Source organism: Physcomitrium patens, chromosome 7, assembly GCF_059467195.1.
Source record: "Physcomitrium patens ecotype Gransden chromosome 7, ASM5946719v1, whole genome shotgun sequence".
Classification (NCBI taxonomy): Eukaryota; Viridiplantae; Streptophyta; class Bryopsida; order Funariales; family Funariaceae; genus Physcomitrium; species Physcomitrium patens.
The window spans coordinates 17,237,543-17,247,928 of NC_143416.1; the positions used below are offsets into that span (position 1 = coordinate 17,237,543).

At 37.5% G+C, this 10,386-nt stretch overlaps 1 protein-coding gene and 1 long non-coding RNA gene across 3 annotated transcripts; both read left to right on the top strand.

Moving 5' to 3' along the window:
- The first annotated feature begins 2,541 nt into the window (after window positions 1-2,541).
- On the top strand, window positions 2,542-4,725 carry LOC141045641 (uncharacterized). Its single transcript, XR_016504297.1, has 2 exons — window positions 2,542-4,219; window positions 4,481-4,725. It is a non-coding gene; the product is annotated as an uncharacterized LOC141045641 (long non-coding RNA).
- A 2,212-nt stretch (window positions 4,726-6,937) lies between these two features.
- On the top strand, window positions 6,938-9,008 carry LOC112285226 (mediator of RNA polymerase II transcription subunit 15a-like). Of its 2 annotated transcripts, none has more exons than XM_024525909.3 (5): window positions 6,938-7,031; window positions 7,215-7,334; window positions 7,519-7,557; window positions 7,662-7,736; window positions 8,480-9,008. In XM_024525909.3, the coding sequence occupies exons 2-5, from the start codon at window positions 7,317-7,319 to the stop codon at window positions 8,654-8,656; spliced, it is 309 nt and encodes a 102-aa protein (XP_024381677.1). In that variant the 5' UTR covers window positions 6,938-7,031; window positions 7,215-7,316; the 3' UTR covers window positions 8,657-9,008. The 2 variants fall into 2 exon arrangements, with proteins under 2 accessions (XP_024381677.1, XP_024381678.1); XM_024525910.3 differs by having other exon boundaries at window positions 6,938-7,001.
- Window positions 9,009-10,386: the final 1,378 nt, after the last annotated feature.

Consider the following 10,386-nt stretch of genomic DNA (forward strand, 5'->3'; position numbering starts at 1 on the left):
TTCAACTAAGTTATTTTGTGATAAACTATAGATTGGTCCAAATAGTGGTTGTGCTCCTTTTTGAAGGTCAATTGAGTAATCATAGGGACAATGTTTTGGAAGAGTATCTGCATTCTTCTTCTTAAATACATCTTGAAATTCTTGATATTGGCTGAAAATACCACTTAAAGTCTTTGCATCATTACAAATAGGTGTGGCGTAAATGACATAAGGTGATCCTTCTTTTCCAGCATACAAAAAAACTCTTACACCTACAAACATAGGTTTAATTGCACTAGACTTATGACTATCTATTAAATTAATTTCACTCTTAATTATACTTTTAGAAAAGTCAAGGATATGAGAAATACAATCTATGCAAGGATTATATTTTTCTAACCATGATAAATCTAAAATGACTAGATTAGAGGGAGATCTAATTATATTAAAGATTATACAACTACTATGACCATTTATTGTTACATCTATAGGAAGTGTTTCATGAATAACATCACCAAAAGACAACAGACAACCATCTATGACTTCTACATGAATAAGTTTAGTTTTTTTTTATTAATGGTATTTTATGACTTTTAACAAATTCTACATCTAAGAAACAAGATGAGGCCTTGAATCTATCAAGGCACAGGCTCTATAATTATTAGGTCTTAATCACACATCTATTATAAAATAAAGAGAGGGTTCTAAAGAGAGGGTAGGACCTTTATTAAAAATTGTACAAAATTTCAACTGCATAGTCCTTATTATAGCTGGACAAATTTATTTTCTAACACATTATCTTCTTTGACAACTATGCTCCTCATTTTGTGATTTTGTCACTTCTTTAGACAATTTTGAACAGTATATTTAGGTTTTCCACAATATAAGCTTAATCCTTCTTGATAGCAATGAGTCTTTTCTTACTTAGTAAGAGGTTTAAAATGTACCACATTAATTTGCATATCCTCTACTTCTGAATGTATGTATTGAAGAGATGTTGGTGTTGCCATCAAATTGTAGTAACGTTGAGGCCCATTTGTGTAACTCTCAAATTAAAATTTAAAAAGTTGATTGTAGCATTTAAAAACAAATTCAATTGTTTGACTCAATATTTGAAGATCATGTAAATTGAACATCAATTTCTTTACTTCATATCATAATTCATAGAAAAATTGGCTAATAAGTGCAACATCTTTCTACTTGATATCAATTGTAAGTTGTCAAAATTGTAAAGAATATAACGTTATAAATCGATTGTCTTATTGCAAAATATAGATCTTATTGGTTGCAATATGAGTTGCATCATGTTCTCCATACGTGGATCAAAATTTTACCAAAAATCTATTTAGATTATCCAATATTAGATCTTGTCATTTAAGAAAGTTGAAAACCATGATAGTGCTAAACCTGAAAGAAGTGTACTAATGAATCTAACTTATGATCCTGGAATTGAATAGCTTTGAGGTTGAAGTTCAATCACAAGTTATATTTGATTGATAAATCTTCAAAATTTAGATCTTGTACCATCAAACTTCTTGGACAAAGCAACTCTTGATTTTTTAACACTTGAAGGATGTTCCACCATGGGTGGAGGGATATGACTTAGTGCAGATATTGAAGTAGCTCTAATCATCTCAATATCCTCACTTCCTATCATTTTTGTTGATCCTTGTGGTGGTAAGCCAAGTTGATGCATCGCAAGCATCAATTCCCTCAATTGTTCTTGCATTTGTGCCATTGTACTCTTCATTTCAAAAAGTTGTGCCATAATAATACTCACAAAAATATCTAATACCACTCAAGTCAAGTAAAAGAAATGACTTGAGGACAAAGAAAATATTAAAAATAATATCAATTTAGAAGAGGGTAATCTACAACTTCTAATTTGCTTATGTCTTATCATGAAAAAGGAGTAATCCACTCTTAATCAAAACAAGACAAAGCTTTGATATTGTAAATATACTCTTACCAATCTATCAAGGACATGAACTAAAAGATGATGCATAAACTAATGAAATTTGTGTCAAAGAAAGAGTGACAAAATAAAAATAAGAAAGTACGTATATTTAAAAGAAATTGGAATGGCTTAATGCCAAAAGATAAGAAAACTTGAGACTCTTGAAACTAGACTAGAAACAAGAAGTGAGTTGACAAGAGTGAAGAGGGCTTTACTCTTGTTTCTCTATATATTATCTAATTTGGTACTACATGGCGATATTCTATGGCACCTCTAATATGTGTTGACTTTGTAGGACACATGCTTTGACTTACAAGGCAAGTTTTTTTATGTGTGGGCCACATAGTTAGCTTGGTCTTCAAGCTAACAATATGTATGGAATATGGCCAACTTATTGACCATATTTCTAATCCAAAAAGTCAATTAAAGTCACTTAAAAGTAGCATCTATGAAGCTTCTAAAAAGTTTCTATAGAAGATATTATAAAACTAACTTACTTTTAAATTCTTCTACTTATTTCTACCTATTTATACAAGTAATTACTAGCTTACATGCATATGTTCATGTCACTATGTGGTGAATATATAGAAAAACTTACCTTGTAAGTCAAGGCATGTGTCCTACAAAGTTAACACATATTAGAGGTCCTATAGAATATCGCCACATAGCACCTAGTTAGATAGTATATGTAGAAGCAAGAATGAAACCCTCTTCACTCTTGTCAATTCTTTTCTTGCTTCTAATCTAGTTTCAAGAATTTCAAGTTTTCTTATCTTTTGACAATAAGCCATTCCAATTTCTTTTTAATATGTGTACTTCTTTATTTCAATTTTATCATTTTTTCTTTGACATGGATTTCATTGGTTTATACATCATCTTCCAATTCATGTCCTTAACATCTTGCCTCTATATATATTCTTAACTAAGAACTACGAGGCGATGTCCTATAAGACCTCCAAAACGTGTTGACTTTGCTAGCCACATGTCTTAACTTACAAGGCAAGTTATCTATGTATGTGTTATATAGTGAGCTTGTTCCACAAGCTATTAACACCTAGTTAACTTATTTGCCAAGTTTCTATCCTATAAATACATCTAAAATCAAAACTAAGCTTCTAGGAAGCTTTTCTAAAAGACTTTATGAAATTAATCTACATTTACCTATTTCTACCTAATCATATAAGTAACTACTGGGATAAATATATATGTTCATGATATTATTACCCTTTCTAGGAACAAGTTCCACGAGGAGCAGTCATCATCTTTCATGGAACTTTGTAATTCTTCATCTTGGTTTTAAAAGATGTCATCGATAAAAGGCCTCAACCTTCTTTGTTGCATTTACAAAATTCTTTGTTAGCTTCCATGTGTATTTGTTAATATTATATCCATGCCAATGAACAAGATATTTTAATCTATTTTGGCACTACTTTGAATTTAAGACTTCTTCTACCCCGAACTCTTGATTATTATCTAGTTCTATAAAAGGAAGTGGCATTTGTCTTCTTTCCGAGATATTCACAAACTTATACTGCTCAAGTTTGACATATGAACAACATTCTCCATGGCTCTCTTCACACTGAAATGTAAATGCAATAGCCCCAGGCTTCAAAGTCCATGGCCAGCATCCATAAACAATTTGCAAACTTGTATGGTCTAAAATAATCCGGGCAGATCTGAAAGCAAATGTTCAACTATTTTCTTACAAAATTTGATCTGGAATCCATAGAAGCCAATCCTTATGTCTACATTTCAAAAATTGAGCCGAGCCTCATCATCAGGCTATTCGTGGACGATGGGCTTGCCGCATGTTCTTCACCAACGCCCGTCCAAGCCCTCATCCATTACATAAAAGAGCACTTAGCAACTACACGTTCCAGCGCGGACTAGAACGTGGGGCTGGATATCCTCCGGTTGACGACTGACGGTGACATTTTCATCGACCAGACTAAATACTTGCATCAAATCCTAGCCCGGTTAGGGTTCGGGGATTGCACCACTCTCAACACCAAGTTGGATGACAATGCCGAAGCATTTCAGCCATCCTTCTCCGACACCGCTCCTGTGGGATGGTTACTCTATGCTGACTCTCAGCCGCCCGGATATCAGCTATGCAGTCAGCGTGGTAGCACAGTTCTCGACGAGCCCTCAGCGCCAGCACTATCAGGTTGTCACCCCTATTTTCTGCTACATCGCGGGGACCATGCAGGTTCACTAGTAGCACCGATGCCCCACTGCTCGAAGGCTGCGGTGATGCAGATTATGCGGCGAAATAAACATTCAGTACGTGCATCGAGAACTAACATAGAATTAGATTTTTACCTATGGTTATAACATATATACTTGACAATTATTGTCACAAATGATGAGGTTTGAACCTGTCAAGTATATATTTTTAGACAGAAAGTATATTAGATTTCTTCAAGTATAATATTTTGTCCTCTTTATTTTGGATTTTTTTTTTCAAACCTCAAAGCAAAAGTATTAAACCAAACCCTTAAGACTATCACTTCAAAACTTAAGACCTAAACTTTCTTCTTACAGATCAACTTGAGCCACAGGCCAGTGATCGCTTACGTCGGGTTCAGCAGCTCCAACCCCGGTACCGTGTCACTGCCCGCAACCTTGTTCGGGTCAGGCATCCCAGACATTCAAGGTCAACCAGCATGTCGTTGACAAGCTCCAGGCTCCATTCAAGATGTAGATGACTATTTGAAATGGATCTCGGACGACATTCTTGTTTGAAACACTATTCGATTGAATAAAAGCTGCATTCTTTGATTGATAAATTCTTGGCTGATGAAGGGAGGAAGTTCTGTCTCATTGGATGATGTTTATCATGTTTTATCATTCGAGGAAAGTTTTGTGTCTGTCGACAACAGCTGATGTCAATGCCGTTCTCCCAGAGTACTGATGAGTACAAGAAGCAGATGTGCGTTGGAATCCGAATGGCCCTCTGTAGCGATACTTGACCGTCTTGTTTTCTGCTGACCAAGATCAACAATTGTTGTTATGCCGAAACAACTTCAGTTGTGCGGTATGTAATTGAGGCTGTTGAAACCCGTGCGCTGTGCTGTTTGATACCGAGTCTGAAACCCACTCAAGCCGAGGGGAACAGCAGCTGTTGGGGCAGTTCTGTGCACTTCGTAATTGGGACGATTCTCGATCTTTCCTGAACTGGAGAAGAGCGTTGGCATGTTGGAATTCCAAATAGTGTACAGACTTCTATTCGCTGCATGCGGTTGAAGGTACAATGATGTGCAGCTTGGTTGGGGTGATGCCATTGCACTTGTGCAGCCCTGAGAATTGAACAGACATTTTGTTATTGGGCAATCGGGGACATAATGCTGAAGATTCGCTGAATTTCATGTATCTCATGAAGAGATGCATTGTTGGCCAAGATGTAGAATTGTTCTTCAAAATTAAGAGTGTGGATGCGAACTTTGGCACTTTATGTAAGGATTTAATTTGATTTTATGATATTTCATATGTGGTATTTAATATTGTATATAATAAAAAGACTTCACTTCAGTGGTGGTTTTTATGACCACCTTTATTTTAATTTTAAACCTACTTAGATACATAATGCTTGTAAAAAATGTTTTATGATTTGCAAATTAACTTTTAAAAAAATAAAATTGTATAATATCTTATACTAAAGTAATATTTTAAAGAGAAATTCAATTACATGAGGTTTTAAAAAAATTAAATTAAAAAATAATAATAATAAGATTTTACAAAAAAATTCAATAGAACATGTGTAAATTTAAAAATTACTGCAAGAATATAATAATCTATATTTTATTTCTTCTACAAAGAAAATAATCAATGATGAATCTTTGTTTATAAAATATCTATGTAAAATATTTATATTTGAAAAAAAATTAATTAGTAAAATTTATAAGTTATAAGAATTCTTCCTGAGAATAAAAGTATTATGTACATTGAGTGATGTTGTGTATGACCACAAAAAAAATTGTTTCAAGCAAGAGGGCTGGTTGAATAGTGGGATTCAGAGGCATACTTTGAACAAAATTTAGCACCCATATCAATGTAGATCCATGTGGGCCCAATCGGTTCTGAGTTCTCAACCTACCACCTTGTGAACTGCCCGGCTTCCAACCTACGGACCTCCAAATTACCCACCTCCCTAGTTCTCCTACATTTCCTCCTTATGTTCCTAGAAATCTGATCAGTAATTGATATTGCATCTGAGCGGCAGCTGCAATTTGATGCTCCACAATGGCGGAGCGAGTCGATTGAACAGGGAGGTTTTTGGAACAAGTTGTGTTGAGGGCTTGAAAGCCTCTTAGAATTGTGTTGTAGAAACCTCCCTAAATCGATTGGCTGCACCATGGTGGACCGTCAAATCATAGCTTTCGCTCAGATTCAATCTGAACCGTGGATCAATTTATTGGGAACAATGGGAGGGAACGTAGGAGAACAAGGAGGGCAAACAAGATGGAGGGCGGACATGTTGGAGGGCAGACATGTTGGAGGGCGGACATGTTGGAGGGCGGACATGTTGGAGGGCAGACATATTGGAGGGCGGACATGTTGGAGGGCGGACATGTTGGAGGGCAGACATATTGGAGGGCGGACATGTTGGAGGGCAGACATGTTGGAGGGCAGACATATTGGAGGGCGGACATGTTGGAGGGCGGACATGTTGGAGGGCAGACATATTGGAGGGCGGACATGTTGGAGGGCGGACATGTTGGAGGGCATACATATTGGAGGGCGGACATGTTGGAGGGCGGACATGTTGGAGGGCGGACATATTGGAGGGCAGACATATTGGAGGGCGGACATGTTGGAGGGCGGACATGTTGGAGGGCGGACATGTTGGAGGGCGGACATGTTGGAGGGCGGACATGGAGGGCGGACATGTTGGAGGGCGGACATGTTGGAGGGCGGACATGTTGGAGATGCCGAGATGCCTCGATCCAGTCCATTCAATAAAGAGGTTTGTGCAACACGTTTTGGAGATTGCTTGCAATCCCTACATTGGAGTGGATGCCGGAATGCGCACCCTTTGCTCTGTTTGAGTCTGTACAGATAGCAGGTAGTGCCGCCTTTTGTCGGAGTTCTTTAGGTAAGCTAAGGAAGGCTGCTGTGTAGTGTTTTGTTCAGAGCTTGAACAATCTCGGTATCTATTAGGGTGTAGCCATATATCAGCGTGCATCCTCTTAGCTAGGGTTGTGCATATCGCTCTTCTGTTGTTTACATGTGTACGCACAAGTGCGCTCGTAATAATTCTTGGTTGAGTTTTGCACAGTTTGTTAAGAACGATGTAACGTCTGCAATCGGCGTTCTTAAGGGAGGCTTCGAAATTTATGGGTGTGAAGTATTTCGACTTATTCGACGCTAGTGCCGAAGCATGGATAATTTGGGGCAGGTGAAATGTCGCCCGAGTGAAACTGATATGTGTTTCTTCTTCACTGTGTTTAGTTCGATTTTTTGCTTTTGTTTTCGTGGAGCTTGACACTCAGGTGCCCCTTGTTGGATATTACTCTTCTCGGATCGTACATCTGATGGTTCTCTCTTGGTGTTTGGGTGTTTGTTTCCTTCCTTGTTTACAGACTGGAGCAGAAGATGAAAGGGACTTCGTTCACAACAAGGTATGCGTTATCCCGCAAAGGAAACATAACCGAGGTGAAGTTGATGTACCAGTTTACATCACTGATGGTCTTATTCTGAACTATGTGTATGGTTGGTATTGCAGCTTCAAGCTCTGAGCAACACGCATCTGAGTAGTATGGTTGAGTTGTATTCGACTCTTACAGCCCGAAGTAACCAGGTACTACTAAGTTTGCGTGCTCACACTTCTTCAGGTGGTCTGCAGAAGTTAATTTCATTTGAATTCCTCTTTTGGTTTTATTCAACGTCGATTAAGGTCGCACTATTTCGCATACAAGGCCACAAAAAATCTCTTGAGATAAACTACAAGGTTTTGTTTTATCTAAAATGTACTGTTACTTAATAGTCATGTCATGCCTGAAGTGCACATAATTATGCTTGACCTTTTAGAATATATAAACATTCTTCATAATTAAGAAGATTATCCTTGCAATGTAATTCTATGAGTCATTTTATTAGGTGACGCATATATACATGTGTCACTACATGTTTTTTCATTCGATTTGTGTTTCTATTTTTTTTAATACATCACAGATAGGCAAATATATATGTGCATTAGGCCATACATGTTTGCATGATAAATATGAAAATATAAAACTAAAATAAATACACACGTCTATGTAATAATCATTTATAATGAAGTAAGATAGTATTTATGTGCAACCTTCAATAATATTAAATGCTGTAATAGTAAACAATCAATTACATATAAAGTTTTCTTTTTGTTGAGCAGTAATAACCCATGCTACTGGTATGTCATTGTATATCCTCAAATGCAACCAAGATATGAGTCTTCGTTCAATTCACGTTGAGGACTGGAGCTGTTGGGTTTTTGATGTTTGATTTTTCGCATTTCTGACGACTGAGTCGACACAGCTAAGATATGAAACTTGCTTTGCGCAGCCTATGCCAGCGGAGCAACTTCAAAAGCTGAAGCATTATAAGGACGTTCTCCACAGAATGATCCCTTATATGAGAGTTCCGAAGGAGCGTATACCAGCTGAGTTTAACAGGGAAAAAGTGATTGCATTCGAGAGACAGGTCACCAATATCATGGAGACATTCCAGAGGAGGCGTTGACCCTTCAAGGGATCGAGGTGTGAAAGTGAGATTCAGAAAGAATTTCATGTTTGGTACCACGCTTCGCACCCGAATATCTTCTGGCTTCCACGATATGTCGACATGTCCCGATAAATAAGAGAGGTTATTCCAGACAGATGTGTGGGGTGGCTTCTTTTTTGGACTAAGTAGATGTTCACAAGTAGATTTCTCGCTGCTTGTGAAGATTTTTAACTGGTTCTCCAATCGGGTTGCTATCTTCACTCAGGAGATATTCTAAAACAGTCGTCAACTGCAAGTCTGTGTGCGGATATGTCACAGTTCTCAATTATTTACTTTTTAAAATTTCGTATAACTGTTTCTGCTAATATAATATTTCTGAAAAGTGTCCATGAGTATGCGATCAATCCTGAGCTGTTTCAACCATTGTTGTGGTCGGGATTGTGCAGATTGCTAGCTCAGCCAAGTTTTGAATAATTCGTACTGTTGTATTCGCACTGCCCTGTTTTGTGACTATAATAGGTTAAGAATCATTAAGAAAAAATCCCTGAAGAAAGCTAAAAGTTAGTTAAGGACTTGATTGAAATGTTTGCTTTCCAATCTGACAGTGAAGTATATTATTCATGTGCAGCGAATGTCAATGAGATAACATCAAGAATTATGCGGGGTTAAAAGTTAGACTGCGAGTAACATTTCACAATGCACTTGTGTACGTTGTTTGAACAAATCTATGATGTAAAAGAAAACTCTAACCAGCTGATTAGTAGATAATTTGTCGACTCTGTTTTCAGAAGAGTCGTCAAGCTCGTGTAATCAATGCTGTAAATTACCATAATGTAACATTAGATAAAATATTTCAGACATAATAAAAAAAAATTAAATACCATTTTAGTTCTGTCAATATAACAGACATCATGTATAAACTTTCAGGTTGAAGCAATACTAGATAATACCGTGAGTCGGTGTAAGATCTAGAGTTTAAACCGTTGGAAATACACTTTATCCTTCCAATCCACTGTAGAATTGCCTGTTTCACATATGAAAATATGAAAAATTATGGTTGTAAGGAGTTGTTGACATGACCATATTTCTGCCCACCTCAGACTGAAGAGGAACACAACTTTGAATAAAATAAACATTTAAATAACGAAATTATAAGTATAATACAATTTCATCTTTTGCATGGTAAGTATTAATTAGCAAACCATTCGCAGACATTTTGTTGTTCACAAGAACCAAACTGCAGTATCTATATACACACAGCTGTGTTGCTGTCATTTCCTTTCAAGGATTTTCAGCATAGACGATACTCTCGATTTGAAAAAATCCTCAGCCGCGGACGAAAATTATTCAGATCAGCAGAGTCTTTTGCATGCTAATAATTTTGCGGCTGCCGCAACAAAACTGAGAAATAAAACAGAGGCGAGCTCGATGCCGGTGGGGGACTGTTTAGCCCTCTGACGAAGAGGATGTAGTCATGGATAATCCTGGTGGAGTGGAAGCTGAGGGAGAGTTAGAATCGACGGAGTGCCATTGCGCAGTTGACGCAGTCTGGCGCCCACGAAGAAAGTTCGAATGTGAGGATCCCCACAATCCCCTGTGAATGAGGAACAGTTGGTCGAAGGTGAGCAAGAGCCTTTAGTCGATGGCGATGAGCACTTGGTTAGAAGCGACGGGATTGCAGGGGGCGGTGGTGAAGATCATGCTCTTTCGCAGCCAGAATCCGACGAACAGCTAGGTAATCTACCGCC